General features: G+C 37.4%; 1 protein-coding gene across 1 annotated transcript; it reads right to left on the reverse strand.

Annotated features, from left to right (window-relative positions):
* Nucleotides 1–38: 38 nt before the first annotated feature.
* Nucleotides 39–25,134, reverse strand: RAB14 (RAB14, member RAS oncogene family). Its single transcript, XM_045468813.1, has 8 exons — nucleotides 24,820–25,134; nucleotides 16,020–16,078; nucleotides 14,853–14,906; nucleotides 13,171–13,348; nucleotides 8,673–8,739; nucleotides 3,776–3,863; nucleotides 3,358–3,388; nucleotides 39–2,374 (listed from the first exon to the last, which is right to left on the reverse strand). Exons 2-8 carry the CDS (start codon nucleotides 16,069–16,071, stop codon nucleotides 2,197–2,199), a joined length of 648 nt encoding a protein of 215 aa, XP_045324769.1. The 5' UTR covers nucleotides 16,072–16,078; nucleotides 24,820–25,134; the 3' UTR covers nucleotides 39–2,196.
* Between the last annotated feature and the right edge of the window lie 106 nt (nucleotides 25,135–25,240).

Here is a 25,240-nt window from a genome sequence, read left to right on the forward strand (position 1 = left end):
ACGAAATCCTATTGTAATTCAGAAAATAATGCAAACCATTTTAATTTAATCTAGATACAGGTACTTTATTTACAAATATTTAGATTAATAGCATTTTGTTACATCAAATGAAGAGTACAGCAGTCTGAATAAATCCTGTCACAAAAACAATAAGACCCACTGTAACTAACTTTGGGAATCAGGGTATTGCACCTAAACAAGCCACAGTCTTTAGTTTGTGATTGCTACCTTATATCCCAATGGGTGGTTGGTTGGTTTTGTTTTTGAAAATATATACACACACCAGCAGGTCATGGTCCCTGGGCAAGTCCCTTGTGAAGCAACAGGGTAAGCAAAATGGGTCACTTTTAAGTCTTTAACAGAATATACCAATCTACTCCAGGAATCTTGTTTTTAAAAAAGTTCAACGAAGACAAAAATAAAGATGAGTCCACAAATTAACCCAATCCTATTTTCTGCACATTCCAGTTTTGGCTTTTATTTAACATTGACTATACAATACTCCAGTACTACCACATGTTTACAACCCAGAAAGTCATACTTTTTATTTTTACTTTAGTGTCTGTAAAGAGGGATTTAAAATGTGTATTTTAAACACAGCAGGTGAGCTGAGTGATTTTAGATAATACACTAAGGTTTACCTATCCTACTTCAAATAACCTCAATTCTCAGTCTGAACCATAAACTCCATCAGAAATCAATCAAAAGAAGTAAAGAACCTGGTGAAACAGAAGTTTGTTGTCTAAAGAGATCGTTTCCCTTGCAACACAGTATTCTTTCAGTGGCCAAACCACCCAGTGCAAAGTAATAACTTACATCGGATCGGATCGGATCGGTGCAAACACTGGCGCAAACACTGAAACACCGTTAGAAACACTTTCCCTTTTACAAAACAATTTATGCCCCCATGACATAAAATAGCCCCTTATACTAAGGACACAAGGGATACCTTAAATTATCTCACTGTAGTGTTAAAAATGCACAATTTAAAATCCCTTAACAGCAGACCTGCGGTTCTGACTGTCCGGTCCACAATCTCACCATTCCAAGAAGATAAAGGTATAAAAGCTTAAAATGTGCAATAATAAACCCAGCCTTTTTTCTTTTTCTATACAGTAAGGCAAGAAATGCAGCCTGTAATGCAAAACGTTTACAAAGAGAAAAGCAGGTTAGCACATTGTCGATTGCACAAGAACAGTTAAGAAAATCAGCAGGTAAGCCACGGTGCAAAGATGGAACAGAATCTGCTAGTGTTAATCCTCTCGTGCTAGGAGCTCCTTCCAGCACTGTGTCCCCAAACACTGCTAGCACCAGAGGGTGAAGCCAGTATTACCTGTGAACTGCAGTTGTGTCTATTTCCTTGTGTGAAATGGAAGGGAGTAACATGGTCACATATAGGTCATACTGTACAAACTGGTATTTTATACTGTTCCAATGCCAGTAATCAATTTATTTTCTTCATTAAAATAATATACACAGAATGTATTGTTAGTTCGGTTCCTTCAAATTTTATACATATTTACTTTCTGCTAAAGAGAAAAGGATAAAATGGTGTAAAAAAAAAAAAGATAAAGCTATTAATTAAGCACGAGAAAAGATAAGTGGATATTTCCCTGTGCAAGGCTAAGACAGAAGCAAACCTCCACGAGAAAAATGCCACCCACACGACAGAAAATTTATCCAACGAAAACAAAACAAAAGCAGTTATAGAGCCCATTCTCTATCATCAGAAGTCATTTCACAGCAATAAACTTACTGGTTACAACAGACATACTTGAACAGTTAAAGATGGGGAGAAAGGCTTAAGATATCATCAAATTAAACCATACAGTAAGACAAAGCCTTGCCAAAAAGAGGGAAGGATAAAAATCATTTAAGTCCAGCATCAGTGCTCAGTTTAAATCATGTACTGGTGACATACCTATCACGAGGACGATCAAGGGGGAAAAAAAAGTCTAGATTTACCATGCAGGAGAGATTTATTACTCTACTTGCCTTTGATAACCTGATTACACCTAGTTGTTTAGCAGTTTAGTATTGTGTTAAACTGTTTTTACAACAGAGTTGTTTTTTCCTTTTTTTTTTTTTTTTTTTTAATTAAACCCAGTAAGATGTACAGAAGACAATGAGGCAGTAAAAAGTACTGCTTCCAACAGACAGGTGAAAGGTCAAACGGGAGCTACGGCAAAGAGGTCACTAGCAGCCGCAGCCTTCTCTCTGGGGTTGGGGTTCACTGGTTAGCCGGCCTCCCTGCGGGGCTGAAGGCTTGTGTTGTACACCGGACTCAGCAGCATTCAGATCCAGGCTTCCATCCTGAATGTTCTGATAGATTTTCTTGGCAGCTTCAAGGAAAGCATCTTCTACATTCTCTCCCCTGAGAGGCAATCGACAACTTTATTCAAGAATCACAGCTCTCCACGAAAGATTAGGCATGATGCACTTTTGCTAACCTTTAGTCAACTGCCATGATGTCTTCAACTTAGCCACTGTCATCTAACAAGAGATTACCAAAGACTGAGCTAAGGAGAGCAACATGGGGAAATAATTTCTGTGGAAAAGCATGTGAACGCGGTACCAAGAGCTGTTTCTACAAGCCCCAACTGGATAACAGGGTACGTTCTAATCATTAAAATGGTATATACTAATATATAATGAAAATGAAGAGCCAGTTTTGTAACTGTGAGAAGGCATTCCAAACACAAACATCTCAAAACATGCAGAACAGGATTCCAGGATTTGTATGGTCTGATTAGCCAAGCACCAACTATACTGTTTTTATCATGTGATGGTGATATTTTCATGCTCGGCTATGTTCACACTTCAGTTCTCTTAATACTAACAATACAGATGGCACTGAACAAAGGGGCTAGCTTCTCACCAGCAAGAGATGTTTGACTTAATAAATGAAGATGGGAGGCCTGGGGTTCAATAATGGACACGGAGTAACAATCAGAAAATTAATTATGCTTCTAATTATTCTTAGACATTGTTTCCTTAGGTCATGCTTTTTAATCAGCAGTATTAAATGAACAGATTAACCAAGCTTGAGTCTAAGATGCCAAACTCAACCTCAGTTGTGAAAGTCAAACGCTTTTGAAATGCTAACACAACTTCATTTATTAACCTGGATTACCAATGGGAATAATCAAGGTACAATCTTTTAGGCAAAGTTAACAAAAAATATTACTTTTAAATGTGAAACAGGAAGCAAAGGGATGCGTGCTTACTATTCTTCCCACCATAAGCGTTATTACGTGCAAATATATTAGAATCCATTTTCCATATGTGTGGTTCTACTTTGAGAAGTTTGAATGTAATTAAACATAACTGAAAATGATTAATTTTAGCCATACGTACGTTTTTGCACTTGCTTCAAGGAACAATAAGCCTAAAAATAAAATTCAGACTTATGATTAAGACATTTCAAATTAACTCAAAAAGGGGATTATCTTCAATAACACTTGAATAAAACTTTCCCATGAATAAAAGTTTCCCATCAGCTATCAGTACTCCTATCATAGTATTTTATGAAACAATATATGTTAGCTTGAGATGGCGGGGAACCTTTATATTTGTTATTAAATACTTGTACTACCCCCAACACGAATAACACAAATGTCAAATAGAAACATTTTATTTCCTCACTCTGGAAATGTAAGCAGTTGCCATTAAAAAAAAAAAAAGTCACATAATCTGCAGTATCAAAATCCCACCCTTCCTTAGAAATTCTATGTGTGAACCAAAACCACCATTAAAAATCTTAAAAGAAACCCACCATTTTCTTCAGCAAACTGTTTGGCTTCTTCATATGTTACATCTCTCTGGGCCTCCAAATCTGCTTTATTTCCTATGAGAATTATTACCTAATTTGTGACCAAAAGAAAGACATCTTAAAATAAAAGCAACCATTTAAATCAACCATTAAATTTCTGAAATCCAAAAACCTTGACAGAAAAAACACAGGGGCCTAAAAAGGACACCCAAGTACCAGCAATCTCATCTAGCAGACACATATGAAAAATCACCAAGTCAGTACTATTAACAGGGATCTCAGCAATTATCTAGGCCATGGGCTGACAAACTGTCTATAAAGGGCAAAGAGTAGATTTTTCAGGTGTGCAAGCCATTCAAAAACAAAACAGTCCATGAGGCACAACTGGTCTAGGCCAAAGGTTATGACTTATCTGAGTAAGCTTACTAAAGGGGTCACGGACAAGCTCCCAGGGATCTGTGAATGCGCTGAAATTAAGCACAGAATGTTGTCAACAAGTACATTCCCTGGAAGAGAATGCTCATGGTTTTCATCAGATTTTCCAAAGTTTCTAGGACCCTCAAAAAGTTAAACTACTAGTTCAACTCCTTCAGGCTATAGGTAAGGAAATCAATGCTCAAATAAGGCAAAGGAATTTGTCAACGTTTACTCGGTGAGTCAGGGGGAGGAAGATACTAGAACCAAGGCAGAAAACCCAAACTGTGACCTTCAAAAACTTTCCTTACACTAGCTAGCCCTAGGCAGGACTACATTTGTAGCAACTGATAACAAATGTCTGTGTTCTGTGGGGAACAGTGGTGGGTGGGAAGAGGGAATGAGGGGACACATATGCAGACAAGTTCAAATCCAAGGCAAAATACACACACTTATCTATACTCAGTTTGGAAGCATTTATACAGGTGAAGTTAGGCCAAAGTTAAAGGCAGCTCTGAAAAGCTCTAAGAAAAAAGTCTGCAGCCTTGGAAACAGAGCTTTGATCGTTATGGTGCTTTGGGAGGGCGGGGAGGCATTTATGGATAAACTGTCTCTGTCCATATATAACCTTATTTCATACTAACAAGTGATCCCCCCTTCCTTTCCCTTCCAAACAGATGTGGTAATCCAGATGCAGACAGGAATGGATGGTTTCAACCAAAAGTGATTTCCACCATTAACTTTTTCTCATGTGACACTGCAGCACCTGGCTCTCCTGTTTCTAAAACACGACGTCTAACGAACTGAAGAACCACTGTGATCTGAATGTAAACCTTGAGCAAGAACACTTAAGCGGTGTAACAAATGTGAGCATTTTTCAATCAGTGTGGACAAGGGCCCACTAAAGAGGGAAAGATTTTCACATGGAGTCAGTCTTTTAAAGAATAAGGTAAGAACACTTAAAAAAGGAAATCAGCTTAAAAAAAAAAAAAAATCAAGGCTGATAAAGTCATGGTGGCCTAATACAGAGCCATTATAAGACAAGTACTCAAAACAAGAAATGTTTTGTATGTCAACTATATTTCAGTTAAAAAAAAAAACAAAAACAAAAACAAAACCAGGGTGCAGCACCTGGGTGGCTCAGTCGATTAAACCTCTGACTCTTGATTTCAGCTCAGGCCATGATCTCATGGCTCATGAGTTCAAGCCCCACATCAGGCTCTGCACTAACAGCCATGGAGCCTGCTTGGGATTCTCTCCCCCTCTCTCTGCCCCTCCCCTGCATATGCGCGCGTGCTCTCTCTCTCTCTCAAAATAAATAAACTTAAAAACAAAAAAAAAAACCACACCAGGGTGCCTGGGTGGCTCAGTCAGTTAAGCATCCAACTCTTGATTTTGGCTCAGGTCATGACCTCACTCACAGTCTGGGAGATGGAGCCCTGTGTCAGGCTCTGTACTAACAGTGCAGGGCCTGCTTGGGGTCCTCTCTCTGCCCCTCCCCAGCTCATGCACCTACATATGCATGTGTGTGTGCTCTCTAATATTTAAAAAAAAAATTGAACTGCACACCTTAAATGGGTAATTATGCTAATTATATCTCAGTAAAGCTGTTTTTAAAAATAAAAGATAATTTAAAAAATTATTTTAAATGCTAGCTGAATGGAAACACTGCCTCCTCTCCCAATTCCTTAAGAAGTTCCAAGCCGTGCTTTACCTATCATCCTGAAAGGAGACATGAAAGTAGCATGCTAACAAGACAGAGATACAAAATATACCAGACAAAATGGGAAGGTATGTAACCTCCATATAGAAATTGAAGGCAACTTTATAGAAAATGTAACATTTGAGCTGGACCTTAAGAGATTTTCTTTTGTAGGGGAGCAAATTTTGCCACCTCAAGATAGGCCTCTTTGGAATATTAATTCTCTTAAGCTAGTTTATTTTTAAGAAACACCAGACAGAGGTAAAGCTCTGAAAACCCAAAGTTACCCTTTACCTTAAGAGACATTTACACTTAGAAGAAAAATCTCCATTTGTAAGGGTATTTCCCTCTCAGTACCAGGGAGAGGGTACCGACTCAACCTCCAGAAACTTTTAACAACTCTGTCAATTTATTTCTTAGACCAACCAGAAGAATCTTGAAAGGTAGAGGAAAGTTTTTCCTCCATTAACACTTTCTTCTGAAGATGTGGTAAAAATTAAAGAGGCATAAATAAGACAGGAAAGACATGCCTAACTTGTCATTATACTCCTCTAAGAACCCTCTACAATGAGGTTTTTTTTTTTTCTTTTTAACATTTTTCTTGAAATAACTATAGGAAGCTTACAAAAGTAGAGATTCTAAAGACCCTTCACCAAGCTTCCTCAACAGTAGCATCTTACAGACTTTCAAAACCAGGGAAGTGACACTGGTGCACTCAATTTCACCAGCTGTACACTGTCATGTGTGTGCACAGTTCTATGCAATTTTATTGCAGGTACAGATCTGTGTCACCACTATCAGGATACAGAACTGTTCCATCACTACAAAGGAAATTCTCTGTGCTGCCCTTTTTATAGTCATCCCACACCACTCATAGCCTTCACCCCCATCTGTTAACTCCTGGCAACAATTCTGTCTTTTTGAGAGTGTTTTATAAATGGAGTCATTCAAAATGTAATTTTTTAAACTGACTTTTTTCACTCAGCATAATGTCCTTGAGAGCCATCTAAATTGCTATATGCATCAATAGTTCATTCCTTTGTTTCACTGAGGAGTGTTCTGTAGTATGAATACACCAGATGGGTTAACCACTCACCTACTGACGGCCATCTAGGTTGTTTCCCGTTATTGTAAATAAAGCTGTTATGAACATTTATCTATAGCTTTGTATGTGTACCTACAGTGGGTTTAAAATGATAATTGATATGAAAATTCCAGGCACAGTCCTTGACATAAAAGGCAAATGACATTAACTTTCAGTTCCACCAATTGCTTGCTGTTCCTTGATTTAAAAAAAAAAAAAAAAAGCCAATCTTACCACTGATAACAAAGCCAAGTAAGACACAGGTCTTATTCTGAAGAAGCTCAGAGTCAGTCACAGCTCACGGCCTTTCCTCACCTGTTCCTGGAAGCCTTATTCACCTCTACAGTCCCAGTTCAAACATCACTTTCTCTGTAAAGCTGGATTCTCCAGACAGCACTGCTTATCTGGAGCACTTCCAGTAACACACACACCAGTTGCTCCAACTCCTATTTCACTCTGCTTTTCAGCACAATTAAACACATACGCACAGCTATCTCCTTACTAGACCGTAACATTCCGTGGGCCAAGATGCACCTTTATCTTTGGCTACTACAGAGTCTAGCCTGGTAGTTGGCCTTTAAAATCTCAGTATCTTCTCACTCTGGCTACGAAGCTAATTTTTATTTTCATTTTAAAAAGAAAAAAAATTTTTTACAGTGCCTGGGTGACTCAGTCAGATAAGCATCTGACTCTTGATTTCAGCTCAGGTCATGATCCCAGGGTCATGAGATTGAGACCGAGTCAGACTCCACACCCAGTGGTTAAGATTCTCTCTCCTTTTCCCTCGGCCCCTCCCCAGCTCATGTTCTCTCTCAAAAAAAGTTTTTTTAATTTGCAGTTTGAAAATACAGCACAATAATGCTTACTTTTTGAATTTACTTTTTAATATTTAAGTATAGTTCAGATTTTTTTGGTAAAAAAATTTTTTTAATTAAAAAACTAATTTTTTAAAGCATGTAGAACTCTTTTATCTTTAATTGAAATTTTACTGAGATAATTGTAGATTCACAAGCAGTTGTTAAGAAATAATAGAGATCCAGAAACAAAGAAGATGAAATATAACAGATGAACATAGCGGAAGGGAAAGAAAATTAAGGTAAAACCAGAGAGAGAGGCAAATACTTAAGAGGCTCTTAACTATAGAGAACAAACTGAGGGTTGATGGAGGGAGGTGGATGGAGATGGGCTAGATGGGTGATGGGCACTAAGGCACTTGTTAAGAGCACTGGGTGTTGTATGTAAGTGACGATCCATTGAATTATTCTACACCTGAAATCAATACTACACTATAAGTCAACTAATTTGAATTTAAATAAAATCTTGGGGAAAAAAAAAAAGAAAAAATAGAGACCCTTTATATTTTTCCCAGTTTCTTCTAATGGTAAGATTTTATGAAACAAATGCAGATCCCTTTCAAAGTGATTGTTTCAGATTTCATAGTCTCCACCTCACAGGAGGTCACCACTCCATTCATAACATTTTTTTTTTTTAACCACAAACATGAACAAAAACCAAGTATAAATACAAAACCTAGAGTAATTACTACTGAAAAAAAGGTTAACTTCTCTTTAATTAATTTAAAAATAAAATATTCTCTCATTCTTAGTACTCAAATACAAAAATCCTATTAACAAATAACTTTCCTTTCGGGGTTAGTGTAGTTCTCAAATTTTCTGTAGAACAAAGGTTATTCAACTTACAGTATTTGGATTGGTGAGATTCCTTGCATCTGTCAACCAGCTGCTTAAGTGGTTATATGTACTTCTTCTGCAAAAATTAAAGTTTACGTGTATGACTACCACATACAATTGCCATTTCAATTTTTTAAAAACAAACTTCAATAAATATTTAAAATATTCACTTTTATCAAAATCTGTAGAATGTAAACACATATTTTCCAAAAATCTAGCCTAAACCTATTATTTTTAAATAAATAAACAATAATCCAACAACTTTCTAATTACATTTCAGGAGTAAACTGCTTGCATTTAAAAGTACATTTATAAAGCACACCAATAGGCAAGCAAGGAACAACACAGAAAATTAATGAAAACAATTCTGAACCCAGAATTTACAATCTGAAGTAAAAACTAAGATTATTTTTAAATCATCCAGATTTTCGACCACAAAATGGAGACATAGCACCAAAATGTCTCACAAATGGTGTATGTTCAGTGGCAAACATGTTTGCATCTGTCTTTTTCAAATTAGAGACCAAGACAGTCACACTATAGACAGATACAAAATTCACCTTTCCTTAAAGAGAAAGTTGAATACGACAGCATAAAAACTGGCTTTAGGGGTGCCTGGGTGGCTCAGTCGGTTAAGCATCTGACTTCGGCTCAGGTCATGATCTCACAGTTTGTTAAGTTCAAGCCCTGTGTCATCAGGCTCTGTGCTGTCAACTCAGAGCCTGGAGCCTGCTTCGGATTCTGTGTCTCCCTCTCTCTCTGCCCCCTCCCCGGCTTGTGCTCTCTCTCTGTCTCTCAAAAATTAATAAAAACATTAAGAAATTTTAAAACAAAAGTGCTTTAAAAAGGCACTTAATACATCTGACTGGAAATTGAAGTCCCTAGATATCAGAGCAAGTTTATTCTAACTCTGTACTCTTATTTACCCAGCAGCTAAATCATTTTGGGATCCAGACTGCCTTATTTCTCCACTTTCTCCAAGCATTAGTTTAGAAACTCATAGGCTCATTTGCCCTAGCCAAACAGGCCCGAAGAGAGCAAGCAAATTTAAATAATATACAATATTAAATACAGTATAGTATTAATATTTCTCAGACTCTACCAAAAGGATCAAATAAAATTTTGAAGGTTAAAAATGTTTCGGATTGGGGGCACCTGGGTGGCTCAGTCGTCGGCTAAGTGTCCAACTTCAGCTCAGGTCATGTTCTCACGGTTTGTGGGTTCGAGCCCCGCGTCAGGCTCTGTGCCAACAACTCAGAGCCTGGAGACTGCTTCAGATTCTGTCTCCCTCTCTCTCTGCCCCTCCCTCACTCACACTCTGTCTCTCTCAAAAATAAATATTAGAAAAGATTTTTTTAAAAAGGGGTTTCTGATTTAAATACATTCACAGAACTTTAATCCATCCTACTCATTTAACAGGTAAGTAAACAGAAGCCCCACAAAGATCCAAATGATTTCAGAGCCAGGCCTTGAACCCTTTGCATACACACTGTCCTCAAAGTGTTTCAAATTTAGCCTTGTGAATATATTCCATCATCTCCAGCTGTCAGTACCTATATAAAGTTGGAATATTCCAAACACTTAATCCTTTCCCAGTGGGAACTGAAAAGGAGTCCTAAGATTCTCTTTTTACTGTGCTAAATCATGTTACACACAAATCACCACCTAACTATAAAAAAAAAAAAAAAAAAAAAATCAAATAAACAAAAGTAACATTTTCCTGATGTTTTATAATTTTCTAATGGTCAAATATTTTTAAAAAGCACAAGCCATATCACTTTACTCTTCAGTATTTGCAGCACTGACATACTTTGCTTTTACACATAAATTTATCCTACTTTGTGCACAAAAACTCAAATAGCACAAATACAAAAATATTTATACTGATTTTAGTAAATTTTAAAATGTCAAAGCTGGCAGCAACAGTGAATTACAAACTGCCATTACTTTGGTAAACAGAGAAATCTACACATCCTTTTTAAGTATACAGATCACGTAAACTTTAGTTTTGGTAATTATTTTATTAACTTAAATTCACCATAATTTCAAATCTATAAATACAGCAGCATCAGAATATTCATTAATTAGTGGTAATAGTGCTAAAAAAAAAAAAAAAAAAAAAAAAAAAGTGCAACTATATCCCTAACTTTGGCATGGATGTTAAATGACATATCAAACAACTGATACAGCCAAAAAAATTGCCATGATAAGCTATGTTATCAATTTAGAAAAGTATCATGTAACAATTATAGTTAATGCCAAGAATAAAAAATATTACTAAAGCAGGAACTTTCAAGTTTGCAAAATGTCAAGGATTAATGCTACTATGAAATGTAGCATATGAAAAACACCGGTGTAAAGCCTGAAGTACTTTTTTTCAATAATACTTTTATTGGGATATGAACATACCATAAAGCTCATCCTTTTAAAGTATACAATGTATCAGTTTTTAGTATATATTCCAAAGTTGTGCAACAATCACCAGTATCTAATTCTACAACATTTTTATCACTCCCAAAAGAAACTCCGTACCCATCAGCATTCACTCTCTGTCCCCTGGCAATCTACTTTCTGTCTCTATGAATTGGCCTATTCTGGATCTTTCATATAAATGGAATCATACATGTGGCCTTTTATGTCTGACTGCTTTCACTTAGCAAAATGTTTTCCAGACTCATCCACCTTATGGCATATATCGGAGTTTCATTTCTTTTAATGGTTGAATTATGCTCCGTTGCATGAATATACCCATTTGTCTATCTCTTCCTTAGTTGATGGGCATTTGGGCAGTTTCCAGCCAAAGTACTTTTGATGACTTGAACAGACACATATTCTACCAAAAGTAGTTACTATGCTTAAAAGCAAACATGTATCAAATCATCACTTTGTAGATCTTAAACTTACACAATGTTATGTGTCAACTATATTATCAGTAAAGCTGAAGGGGGAAAAACACAAGCACACACAAAATAAAACCAACTACATTACAGATTAATAACTCTAAGCACATATCAGCACATTTAAATTGATTAATAATGAATAGAGTTTTTAATTATGCAAAGTCTTCGGGAATGCACCCCTCATAAGGATGTCTTGTGGAGATGGCCAGGTTCTTTAATATTCTTCCCACAAAACTATTTTCTTATCATGTTACCAGTTCCTGGCTATAGAGAAAAACATTAAGGCTATTTCACTCCTTTTGCCCTGAGATCACCCAACTCTAGAACTCAATGAACTTCAAGCACTGTAATTATAATCAGCTGCTATCTTCATTCTAAGTCCACATTTCCCAGTGTGTTCCTCAATAAAATAAGCTTAGGAAACACCAAACTAAATTAAGTTAAAGAATTTTTCTGCAGAACTTCTCAGGGTGCTAACATGTTAATGTGTGCTGTATTGTGACTCTTCAAGAGCAAACATATAAAGCATTTCTCAAAAGGAAATATGCTTGAAAGTCTAATTATCATTTGGCCCCACTCACCCATCCCTACCTCCTCTCAAAAAAATAAGACAAGAGTCACAATGCTTTAAAGAGTCACAGGGGCCCCACAAGAGTCGCTGGCACTCTGCGGGGCGCCTGGGGGCTCAGTTGGTTAAGCGTCCGACTCTTGGTTTTGGCTCAGGTCGTGGTCTCACGGCTCATGAGACTGAGCCCGGCACTGGGCTCGGAGCTGACAGTGCAGAGCCTGCTTGGGATTTTCTCTCTCCCTCCCCTGTTCACACACTCTTTAAATAAACAAATAAACTTAAAAAAAAATAATAATAAACTGGTACTCTGCGTTAATATGAAAGGTGATCCAGTTCATTTGCTAGCTTAGCACAGTTTAATGAAGTAGCCCAATTTTCCATGTTTTTCTCAACCCAAATAGGGTCCAGCTTTGTTATGTTGTATCAAGTGCTTTCAGTTTCCAGAAAGCCAAGCTGAAATAAACTTAATCTTGCTGCATGCGGTATTGCAAACCATTTCAATCCATTTTAGAGCAAAAAAAGAATTTAAGTGAATGAACAATTAAATACCTCAAACACCTTCAGATGCAAGCATAAGAACTTTTTATAACCTACCATGTTGGATTAGCAAAACTACTTAATTCCTTCCTTGACCTTACTTTGAAAAAGTGTCTTTAACACTAGAGACTGAACAGAGTAACTCAAAACTCGCTTGCTTTCTACTGAAGTGAAAAGAACAAAGTTTGGTATAAAATATTATTTCACCTCAAATAATTGAACAGATGCTGCTTTTCAGAATAGTATTCTTCTATTAGCTCCACCAGCATCTCCTAAAGTTTTTCTTCAGTCATATCCACTTTCAGAAAAGGAAATCAACATGTTACACACATCAAGTCTTATACAACAATTTAGAGAAGAAACCATAAAGCCCAAATAAGCTCATGTATAGGCACACAATCACAAACTAAAGAATGCCTACATCGATAAAAAAGGAGACCACGCTGCCTAAAGTAGACTTCTTTTTTCAAGTACGAAGTTTGAAAAACTATGAATCTCTTACCTAGTGATATCATACACCATAAGCGCTCCCGCAGCTCCTCTGTAGTAGCTCCGTGTAACAGCCCTAAACCTCTCCTGTCCTGCTGTATCCCAAATCTGCAGTTTGATTTTTTGGCCACTAACTTCAATTATTCTTGTACCAAATTCAACACCAATTGTGTGAGGACAATCAGCCATAACTGTTAGAGAGGAAAAGAAATAGAATATAATATTCCAACTTCCAGAAAGCTTCAGATTAAGACCAGCAGAAAAAAATCCACTGGATAATCAAATGACTTATTAAGGCTTGTAGGCTATGAATGGACTCAAGCTAGCGCTGAAAAAAAATTAACAAAAACCCAGAGGTCAAAGAAATCTGAGTGGAGTAAAACAGAGGTGAGCAAACTTCTATAAAGAACCAAATAGGGGGACCTGGGTGGCTGAGTCGCTTAAGTGTTCAACTCCTGGTTTCGGCTCAGGTCATCATCTCAGGGCTTCGTGGGTTTGAGCCCAGTATTGGGCTCTGTGCTGGCAGTGTGGAGCCTGCTTGGGATTCTCTCTCTGCCCCTCCTCCACTTGCACCATCTCTCTCTCTCTCTCTCTAATAAATAAACTTAAAAAGAAAAAAAAAAAAGGACCAAATAATAAATATTTAAGTTTTGTAGGCCAAAAGGTCTGTCACAACTACTCAACTCTGCTGCGGAAGCACAAAAAGCAGCCAGAGACAGTAAGTAGAATGAGCATGGTTGTGGAAATAAAACCTTATTTACAAAAATAGGCAGTGACTGGATTTGGCCCACAGGCTACTGTTTGCTAACCCCTGGACTAAAAGAATCTGCAAATTAAAAATAAAGATTTTAATAAGTTCTTCATAATATCAACATTATACTATTTAGACTTCTGATAATCATTACATATAACAAACCAATCAATGGTTTTAAGACTCTAGGAGTTGTTGGTCAAATTTTTATCCTGGAAAATACTATCGATATCTCAAAGAAAAACACATTTAACATATACTTACAATCATATATTGGCAGGTTATATACGTCTAATCCAGTAGGACAAGCTTATTAGTCCTTTCCTTATAATTAGGCCACTGAAAACCTAAACCCACTACTCTGCGGTACAAGTACACACAGACTGCTGGAGCTTTCACAAAATGTTACATTAAGCAAAAACAAAACAAAACAAAACAAGCCATAAAAATAATTTCAACTATATGGAAACAATTTCAACTACATTCAGCCTATCAGTTACATAAAATAAGACGGTCTCTTCCTCTACCACCCAAGACAGAATTGTACTTCAAATATTAATAAACCAGTCCTGGATACAGAAAGAATTTTATTTAAATATCTCCAATCTATTATTTAGTTGACAAATGATACATGCAGCAAATTTCTAATAATTTCTAAAATGGTGAAGTCAGAGAAAAGATTATTTAAATCTGACACTGTAATATACATTTTAAAAAATTTCCTACCATCAAAACAAACTAAACAAGAAACTCAAATTATATATGGTATATAAAAATCAACACTCTGTACATGCAGGTGTATTTCACTATATATACACCTATTTAAATTCACTCTCTAAAGAAATGTTGTATTTAAATGCATATGGTGAAAATGGCACTTTTTGAAAAGTAGGAAAGTGACAATAAAGCATGTATTAATGTTTTACCTTATATATTGAACTTACATTTTTTTTCTGTAAATTGATGAAGTAAGCAAGATTTTCCTACTCCCATGTCCCCTGTTTCAAAAAAAAATTTCAAGTGGCAATTACATACTCAGTTTTATACTCTTATATACAATGATTGTTATATCCCCTACCATATCACATCACAAATTTCTGGGACATTTGAAGTTATATTTCCCTAATATATAATGAGTTTGAAAGATCATGCAGGTCACTTTTCAATGTGATGTACAGACTGACGATTCCTAACCTTCAGTATGATAGAACTGAAGTTATAAATTATGTTAGTTAATAACCATCAGATAGGAAGTGCTTTCTAACAGAGAAACTATTATAAGAGCATTTTCTACTTTGAGCTGTTTCAAAGTTTTGTATTGTTTTTTTCCCTTAATCCATGCATTAAAGCAAAAGACTTCTGGGAGTAAACAGGGCAGCATATAACTAGCAGAAATAAAAAATTCTAGAAGTCTGATGGACTAGATCTCGTATTTTCTCATATTCCTTGTATTTCTTATAGAATTCCACAAAAGAAAAGCATGTACACTACATGAAAACCACAACAGAACAGATGCCATCTCCAATTGTACTATAGCAATTTAACCTTTGGTGAAGAAAAGTGTTACAATACAATCACATATGATCAACATGTGACAATCAGTACAACCGTCTAATATATAAAGTATATGTACTTTCAACTGAGCTCTTACAACTATACTTGGGTAAATAGCATTGTGTTTTAATTTGAGCAATATCTTGAAACTTAATGGAAAAACTACCAATATCATTTTATATATATTACACAATTACTCTGAATCAGTGTTCTCTATCACTTTTTGGAATCCAGGGGGCTCCAAGGGCTTTCATGATATTTTTGGAAAGTTATCAGTACTCCTAGCAAATCTGTCCCATTTCCAGGATTAACAGCTTTCAGGCAGTCCTCAAGAACAATCAACATCAGTTCAAAAGGTACCCACCACTGTACTATAGAAGTATCCATGGCCACAATGCAAAAAGTATATTACTGCAAAAATAAATGTTATTAAAGTAGCTTGAATTTTGCAGTGAAAAAAATCATACACTTCTTCTGGAGTGGTAAGTTAAGTTTTAGTATATATTTTATACATTGACTTTCTTTGCAGAGCAAGAGTATAAGTTAAGTAAACTTACCGATAATAATATATTTAAAGATGTAAGAGTAGTTGTATGGTGCAGTTGCCATGGTGGCACTAAAAACAAAGAAAAGTGTGTTACTGCAGAAGCAAGTATACACAAGTTACCCAGTTGACCGCTGCTAGCCTTTAAAGATATATAAAATACAGCATATGATTATAAACAAAATGTATGCATGCATACATTTCTCAAACTGACCAAATGCATAAATTCTCTTGGATGAATATTAACATTCTCACATACTATCCATAGAAATATTAAGAAACCATTATATCAGAACAATTCCAGTATTTCACTGTAGGAAACATCCAATAACAAAATTTCAAACAAGGAAATCTTTATAAACTTAAGTTAAATATCACTGTAGGGGCGCCTGGTTGGCTCAGTCCATTAAGCATCTGACTCTTGATTTCGGTTCAGGTCGCATCTCACAGTCCTGAGAGCCCCGCTTCAGGAAGCCTGCTTGGGATTCTCCCTCTCTTTCTGCCCCTCCCCTGGTAATGCTTCCTCTCTCTCTCTCTCTCTCTCTCTCAAAATAAATAAACTTTACAAAATCCTTATTTTTTAGGAACAGTCCTCCCTCCTCTTTGAAGTCCCCACTTGTCAACTGATCAAATGAATTACTGATGTCCAACTTGCTCAGGACTCTTTGATTTCACAACAGAATGTTATAGAAAGTAACCACTAACTTATAAACATAAAATAACCCTTTTTAAAACTCTACTTTAAATCATGGTTAGCATAGCTTCCAAAGAAAGACCAATCATATGATTTCCAAACCAAATTACTGCCAGGATTAGATAAAACCACATGAAACTGTTGTTCTTGTATTTTTTAAAAAGTCATTTATTTTGCAGTTTTATATGGCTCAACCTAATACAGAATTTGAAGATTATGTCTCAAATGCCTACTACGTACTACTCCAGAAGCTGAAATAATGGCATAAAATACCACTTACGTTTATAAAAATGGGCAAGTTTATGTATTAGAAAAAATAGATTTTTTTTAACATTTATTTATTTTTGTGAGACAAAGAGAGACAGAATGCAAGTGGGGGAGGGGCAGAGAGAGAGGGAGACACAGAATCTGAAACAGGCTCCAGGCTCTGAGCTGTCAGCACACAGCCCGATGCGGGGCTTGAACCCACGAACCGTGAGATCATGACCTGACAAGGCGGACGCTTAACTGACTGAGCCACCCAGGCGCCCCTGTATTAGAAAATATTTCTAAAGATCACAGCCTATTCTTTACCTTCAGATAGACTTAACCTAAATAATTCTAATTTCTTTCTACTTTAATAACTTTAAAAAAAACCTCTCCAATTTATTCAAATGAATGCCTTGAATGTGTCAGACACTGTGCTAGGTGCTAGAAACAAGAAGTAAATTCTAATACTGGTAATGATTTCCTGTAACATTTATTCTCAAACCAGTTTTCAGCTTAAGGAAAAGATAAAAAATTATACATATACACACTTATAAATATTTGACCCCATTTCTAAAATTTTAATTTCCAGTATTTTTTAATCTGATTTTACTGTCATGGTCAATTGTCACATTATATAAGCCAGACATAAGACATTTGTAGAAGTTCAATTACTAAAACTAACAAAATTACTATATAATAAAATTTAACATGTAGAAAAAATATGTATTTAAAATAAGTATATAACTGCTATCAGGGAAGAAAAAAAAGTTCATTACAGTAAGGTATTAGACAATCAGGATACAGTAGAGTCTTCTCAATGAGCTGTAAGGATTATTTTAACAAAGTGGATGCCCTGCTACCCATTCCAGCTTGACGTGTTGTAACATTTTTATAATCAGTCTTCAACATCACTGAAAACTCCCTTAACCAGTTCGTACAGGAAGGGAGTTTTTCTAGTTAGATTAACTGATTCTGAACATAATAATTTGTTTCCCTTTTTCCAGACAATGGGGACTCAAAACTTTTAAGAATGAACTTGGTTGGTCCTGAGGCTAAAATTGGTGTGGATTATTCACCAGATCCCAAACACAAGAAAGAAAATATTCTTTCACAATAAAAATGATATTTAAAGGTTATTAACTTCTTCACCTGTATTCCTCCCAGAACCCTGTAATTAACTTTTAACTTCCTTTTTAAGCTCCTCTTTTCCCATTCAAACTTGGGGAAAAGTAATCATTTAGTCACCTTGAAATTACTGTCTTTCATGTTCTTACCTTTCTGATTTTCCTATTTCCTTTCCCTCTTCTTACTGAAACTTGTAGCTATATATACTTTGCTGCCTTCCATTATATTATGTTGAAACCAAGGCCTCTAACAATCCTAATATCTTCTTGAAATGTTCTAAAGTCTAATCAGGAAATTATAAACCAATTCTAGTTGTATTAATTTGTGTGCATGCTAGTCATCACACAAGCATTCATTAATTATCTATACAATGACCAATTTTCAAAACATTTTTACAAAATATCAAGCATTAATTAGCACACACTATTCCCAAATAAAAGAGAATGACCACTATTTCACAGTGAATACCAGTGCCCTGTCTTTACCCCACCACACAATTTTCTGGTTCAAGTTTCTTAAAAATGACCCAAAAAGCAGAGTTAAAAAAGGAAAGCTACTCAAACTTAGTAATTTCAGTAGACAATGAAGGCAGAAAATATCTACAACTGTAGTCACTAACATAACAGATCCTCCCTTTCTTATTATAAGCTAAGATACTACGTAGGTTTAAACATAATGTTATGCATAACATTCACTCAAAATTATGTATTTATAGTAGAATTATATTCAAGTGGTCTCCTTTTAAATATTAGCCATGCTTAATATGATTTTAAAAAAGTATTTTTCAACATCATTTCTTGCACATGGAATGAGACATACCACTGTTAAGGTGAAGAATGTACTTTTTAAAGTAGCTTTGGAAGGGGAAACAAGTTTTCTTCTTATTACTTAAGGATGCTTTTGCTTTACTCAAAAGTCAAAAACTGGTGGCCCAGTTCAAACACTGAGAACATGAGTTCATTCAACACTATAATCTCCACTAATTAAAAAACCTTAAAATACTCTGTAACTTGTACACAGCTACTGATGTGATTAAATGCACTTCTTTCCATGTGTTACAAAAGCATGTGAATAAAGTTCATATGAAGATAAGCTCTCATTCAATGCCTTTGATTTCCTTAAGAGTAGTACTACGTTCAGGGGCACCTGAGTGGTTTAGTCAGTTAGGTGTCCCAACTTCAGCTCAGGTGGTGATCTCATGGTTTGTGAGTTCAAGCCCAGCATCAGGCTGTCTGCTTTCAGAACAGAGCCTGCTTTGGATCCTCTGTCCCCCTCTCTCTCCGCTCCTCCCCTGCTTGCACTCTCTAAAATAAACATTAAAAAAAAAAAAAAAAAAAAGTACTATACTGAGACAACAAGCGTCATTAAATACAGGTGAATAACTTCTAAACTAATAACAAATGTAAGTGTTACATTACCATTTATTAGGCACTTAATATGTGCCAGGCAATGTTTTAAACGCTTTACGTTCAATCTCAATTAATCTTTACTACTACACTCTTATAAAACATCTATAATCCTCATTTTATAGATCAAGACTCAATAGGTAAGTAACATGCCCAGGTCACAAAGCTAAGTGGTCAAGTCTATACTGAACCTGAGACTGTTTTGACTGCAGAGAACCCTCTCTAACCACTACACCATCCCACCTCCTCCATAGTTACGAGATGCACCATGAAACCCTTCTGTGATACTTAGGAAGACATATCTTTTTCAGTTCACTCACTTGGTTCTAATTTAATACTCTAAGTAGTACTAAAAAAATTATATTCAGAGGATGCACTGTAACCAGGATTTGTAGATATGGATAAATGATAACACTAATTCAAATTATATCTACTTACAAAAAAGTTTCTGAAATTAACATTCGCTGGGAGTAAACCATGGGATGATCAGGACTATGTTTCCCTACTTTGTCTTAATATAATTCTTACTTAATTCTCACAACTCTGCAGAGTCATTATCATTATTAGGTTTATGTAAAAACTGAAAAAATTGAGGTTTGGAGATATTCACTGATTTGGCTACTGCTACAAAATTAGTAAAATGGCAGAGCTGGAATCTGAATTCAGGCCTGATTCCAAAGAACATGATTTTCTCTAAGGTAGCTATGTAGACTGATAAAATAAAATCAAAAACTCAAAAGAAAAATGGAGGATAATTACAATAAATATTTAGGGTCATAGTTTTACTATCAGCTCATCTAAAATTTAGCTCTGAGCTTCCTGGCTGTCAAGAGAAAGGATTAATAAGTGCACATTAAGCACTGATGATTGCTGTTTGGCCCCTTTTAAATATTAACTATGCTTAATATTGCTTTAACAAAACATTTCCCTAGATTAACATCATCTCTTGAACAAGAAAAACATATCACCATTAAAGTAAGGAATATATTTAAAAATGGGGTATGCTACTGCATAAAACTATGCAGAGTGTTTTTCACCTAACAAAATCATTGATCTATTTCCAGGCCAATACACAGAGATCTATCTAAATAGTTACTAAGTGCACACTAAAAACTAATCATTGTTGCCCCCAAAATAAAACTGCATGGTCTCCATACAGTTAATCAAACATCTCTCCAAATAAGATTATACAGACATATAAATGACCGGATTAGAAATATGCTGGTAGATGGGAAGGTTAGGTACTTTTCATACACTCAGCTTATGGAAGTATGAATTACCACATTTTGGGGGAAGTAATCAATATATTTTAAAATCTTAAAGATAATCCAAATCCCCCTTTGACCAAGAAGTAGCCTACAGATACAAAATCTTCAGTCCATAAGGTTATAGGTCCAAGGGCATTTAATGCAGCATTTTTACAGAAAAAAAAAAAAAAAACAACACCAAAAACCAAAAACCAAAAACCCCAAAAACAAAACCTGGAGACAATCTATACTCCTATCAACAGGGAAATGATTAAATAGAGTACATCTGTATTATGAAATAATATGCATTTAGTTTAAAAACCATTTATATATATATATACGTATTATTAACCTGAAAACATATCCATGATTTTAAGTGAAAAAAAGTTGGCAGAATTTTATGCAATAGCATACACACATACACACACACTCTCTCCCTCTCTCTCTCTCTCTCTCTCTCTCTCTCTCTCTCTCTCAATCCTGTATACAGGTAATATGGAAGGATACACACCAAATTGTGAAAAATGAATACTGGGGATTTAGAGCAGAAAAAGGATAGAAATTATTAACTTTATATATGCCTGGACTAACAGTACAAGCATGTACTATATTCACTAGTAATGTTCTAAAGTATTCAAAGTAGAGACAATAAAAAACTATGAAATATTTAAGACATTTTAATATATAATTCTAATACAAAATAAATTAAAGACTAAACAGAACCAAAAAACTTCCCTTTCATAACACTTTCAACATTATTTCCACATTTACAATATGGGGAACATCATATGAAGTCAATCATATGATCATCCTCAAAAACCAGACAAAAACCACTCCCTCCAATAATCGACAGTAATTTTCCCATTTTGTTTTTTTTTTTTTTAAATAGCTTGGCTTTTTTTACCGTGTTAACTTATGCACTATGTCTGACTAATCCTTTCACAACTGCTATATAGCTATTTTATTCTACTCCTTAGAACATGTTACCGAATAATTTTTACATAACTTATTCAAGACAACACAGGCCAAAAACAACCCACAAAATATTCCAGGTGATTTATATTCTGATCTGCATTGTTAAAATTAGTTAAGCTTGTTTTGTGTGTGTGTGTGTGTGTGTGTGTGTGTGTGTGTGTTTTACATGCAAGACATTTTGTTTAAATACCAGAGCCAAGATATACTGCTTTTGTGATTCCAATACAGAAATATTTGTTGATCATCTACTAAGCACAAAGCTTTGGGACTAGGCTTGGACAATATAGTAATGATCACAAAAATCATTGTTCCTTGCCTTCATGAAACTTAAGAACAGAAGCAGTCTGATTTGTTTACAAGCCCTCTAACATGGAATGCTACTTGATCTGTCAGACAAGTGGACCCAAAACTTGGGCAGTTAATCTAATAATCTAACCTAACCAGTGAGAGTGGTCAATTTCCTTTCCTCAACAGTAATGCAATCTCTGAAAATAACCCACCCATTTGTAACATCCACTTAAAAAAACTCACTTTGGACAAGATATTTAATGTCATACTTGTATATAAATTAATATAAATTAGGAACTAGATCCCTTACTGTGTCAAGAAAAAGACAAAATTTTCCAGTTAATTATGATGGTATGCTATGAATAAGAAGTACTCCAATACTGCACCTCTGTTCACAGAATGAAAGTACTTAAAAGGGCAAAACACTAAAACCCTGTACTTACTACTAGAGTTAAAAGGTTTAGTAATAGCAAAAAAATTACTGATGAAATATGATGTCTGAAACTTGCTTCAAAATAATTTGGTGGAGAGGGTATAGGTGTATATAGATCAACAAGACTGATCACTGTTAACACTGGCTGATGGGTAGGAGAAGGCTCAGTATATCACTCTCTTTTGTACATGTTTAAAGCTATCTAGAACATAAAGTTTTTTAAAAGTACAGTCTCTGATACTTCTATTTGTACACTGCTGTCTCCAACCATGCCTGACATTTTTAACCACACAAAAATGTTTCATGCTTTAAAAAAAAAATAAAAAATCTCTCAGTTGCCCTAGTTTTAATATATTTGCCTTAACCAAAAGTTTCCCCTAATAGTACAAAATCTTACTAAGATTATGCAAAAATATTTAATACTGATAAAGATTAATTTTAAGAACACTCCAAATTCTGTCGCACAGTTCAAGTATGCCACAACAATAAAGTTTAACATGAAATTTAAAAAGCAAAAACTTTTTAAAAGGTAGGTTTAATTTCAAGGAATTTTTTTAAGTTATTAGAATCTAAAGGGATCTTACCTCTTTACAATAACTGCCATTTATTGAATGCCTAATATACGCCAGCTACTTTATACACAATCTCTAATCCTAAAAATTCTTTTTACAGGTAAGGAAACCAACTAAGAGTTGATATATCCACAGTCCCACACTACCAAAGGGAAAATGAAGATTCAGGCCCAGGTCTAACTGGACAACTCTCTGATTTAATTGAATCAACAAATATTAAACAACCACTACATGCCTGGCACTGTTACAATGGAGCACCTACTATATGCCAGGCAAGGTGCTAAGGGTTTTTAATCCCATTTAATCCTCGAAACAGCTCTAAAATGTAGGTACAACTATCCCCTGTATAGATAAGGGCACTGACTCTGAGAGGCTAAGTCAATTCCTTAAGGTCACTCAACTAGAAAGCGGCAGTATTAGTGTAGAAACCCTCCAAAACTCTTAACCACCGCATGCCTCGAGGCATGCACGAATAAAAGGGCCTAAGCAGAACTGTGGGAAAAAAATACAGGCAAGTGTTGGGGGAAGGAGTGGGAGCTGGATTACTGCAAGGTCAAGTCTGTCTCCAATAACCACATACAAATAAAAGGCGGTTGTGACAGTAACAAAATGAGCAGTAAACTCTGCAAGAGTTCAGGTGAGCTCTGACACTTGTGTGGGACCACCAGAAAAGCACTTGGCCTCCGGGAACCCCAGTTTCGTCTTCAAATATACAATGAAAACCTTGCCATCTCCCCTCTGGAGTTGGGAGAACGAGGACTGGCAGTGGAGGAGTGACACTACAGACTTCCAGTTACAAAGAAGTCGTCAGTTGTCATCCAGTGCAAACGTAGGGAAAGAGGAATTAAGCTGTGGGTACATTTTACGTGGCCATGCCTGTAACCCTAGCCTAACTTGAGGGTAGTGGAGAAACACCAGGCACAGTGCAGGCAGAGGCCAGTCGGTAGGAAGCATCCTGAACCAACCAGTCACATCGTAACTTCAAGCCTCAGTTTCCTCCCTTGTAAATGAAGATAACTTTGCTTATCACCACGGGCTACTCGAAGAAAACCCTGTGGGAAGACACCTGGGCTGCACCCGGCACACGGTAAGGTGCCAACCATCAAAACAAACGCTGGCTTCGCCGTTTTTCCTTCCATTCTCAAAATGCCAAAACTTTTTTGGTCTTCTCCACCGCTTCTCCATGCTACCTAAGCTCGAGGCCTCGGAGGGTGTCCGGGGCCTTACAGGGCCTCACCCCAACCAGAACCTCGCAAGCATAAGACCCCTTCCCCAGCCCAAGTGCACGGTCTACCCACATCGACAAGGACACCGGAGCTAGTCCAAGATGCCGGCGAGGCTGCGAGGTGCTGCCTTTTGTACTCCGGGCAGACGCGGCCTCCGGGACGGGGAATGCCACGTCTGGGCTCGTGGGCTGCGAGGCGGCGCTGCCCGCGTGGATAAATACGGCGGGGGTGGTCCGCCAGAGCGGCAGCGGGGAGAGGGGCCTGCGGGAGGTGCGTGTGTGCCCGGTCCGGTCGAGGAGGCGGGGAAGGCGCGGCCGAACACACCCTTCCCCGCACGCCCCGCAGCTCTCGGCTGGGCGGGGAGAACCAGAGGCTCGGGCGGACGCAGCGTGGGGACACCCCCCGCCCCCGCACGGGAGTCCCGTCGGGCCGGGCGCCGAGGTGCCCGGCGCCGACCCCGGGCTCGCCGCGGCCTGGCAGGGTCGGCCCTGCGGCGCCACCCGCCCGCCGCCCTGCTCGCAGTCGTCCGCACCCCGGCCCCCGGCGAGCCGGGCGAGGAGGCCTCGGCCGGACGGACACTGCGGAAGGCCCGCGTTACCTGGGGGGTTGCTGGTGGCTGGGCAGCTTTCCGGGCGGGAGGGGGGCGTCAGGACGATGAAGAGGAGTGCGGGCGCAGCTGGAGAGGGGCAGGGGCGATCGGCCGAGGCCCCGGCAGCTAGCGGGCTGACCGAGGAGGTGCAGACGCACTGGCAGCAGTAGCGGTGGCAGCGGCGACTGCTCCTGCGGCTCCCTCAGGATCTTCCTCGGGCAGGTCCAAGATGGCGGCGCTCCCTGCACAGGGTTTCCTGTCACCCTCGCAATGGGCCGGACCACAAAAGAAGGCGGGGAGGGGGGGGGAGGAGAATGCGCGCGCAGCTGGCGGAGCCCCGGAAGAGGGTGGCCGGGGCCCGGCTCCCTAGCCACGCCCCTTCCTCAGCCCTTCCCTCTGGACTTGTCGCGCCGCCGCCGAGGCCCGCCCC

This window comes from Leopardus geoffroyi, chromosome D4 (assembly GCF_018350155.1).
Source record: "Leopardus geoffroyi isolate Oge1 chromosome D4, O.geoffroyi_Oge1_pat1.0, whole genome shotgun sequence".
NCBI classification, from domain to species: domain Eukaryota; kingdom Metazoa; phylum Chordata; class Mammalia; order Carnivora; family Felidae; genus Leopardus; species Leopardus geoffroyi.

Excerpts from the sequence above, each read along its gene's own strand:
- RAB14 (XM_045468813.1), bottom strand. The coding sequence starts at position 16,071 with ATGGCAACTGCACCATACAACTACTCTTACATCTTTAAATATATTATT. Across the intron at positions 13,349-14,852 it reads TCAATTTACAGAAAAAAAAT|TTATGGCTGATTGTCCTCAC; the intron begins GTAAGTTCAATA and ends CCTCTCTAACAG. Across the intron at positions 8,740-13,170 it reads ATGGTGTATGATATCACTAG|AAGAAGTACATATAACCACT; the intron begins GTAAGAGATTCA and ends TAATTTTTGCAG.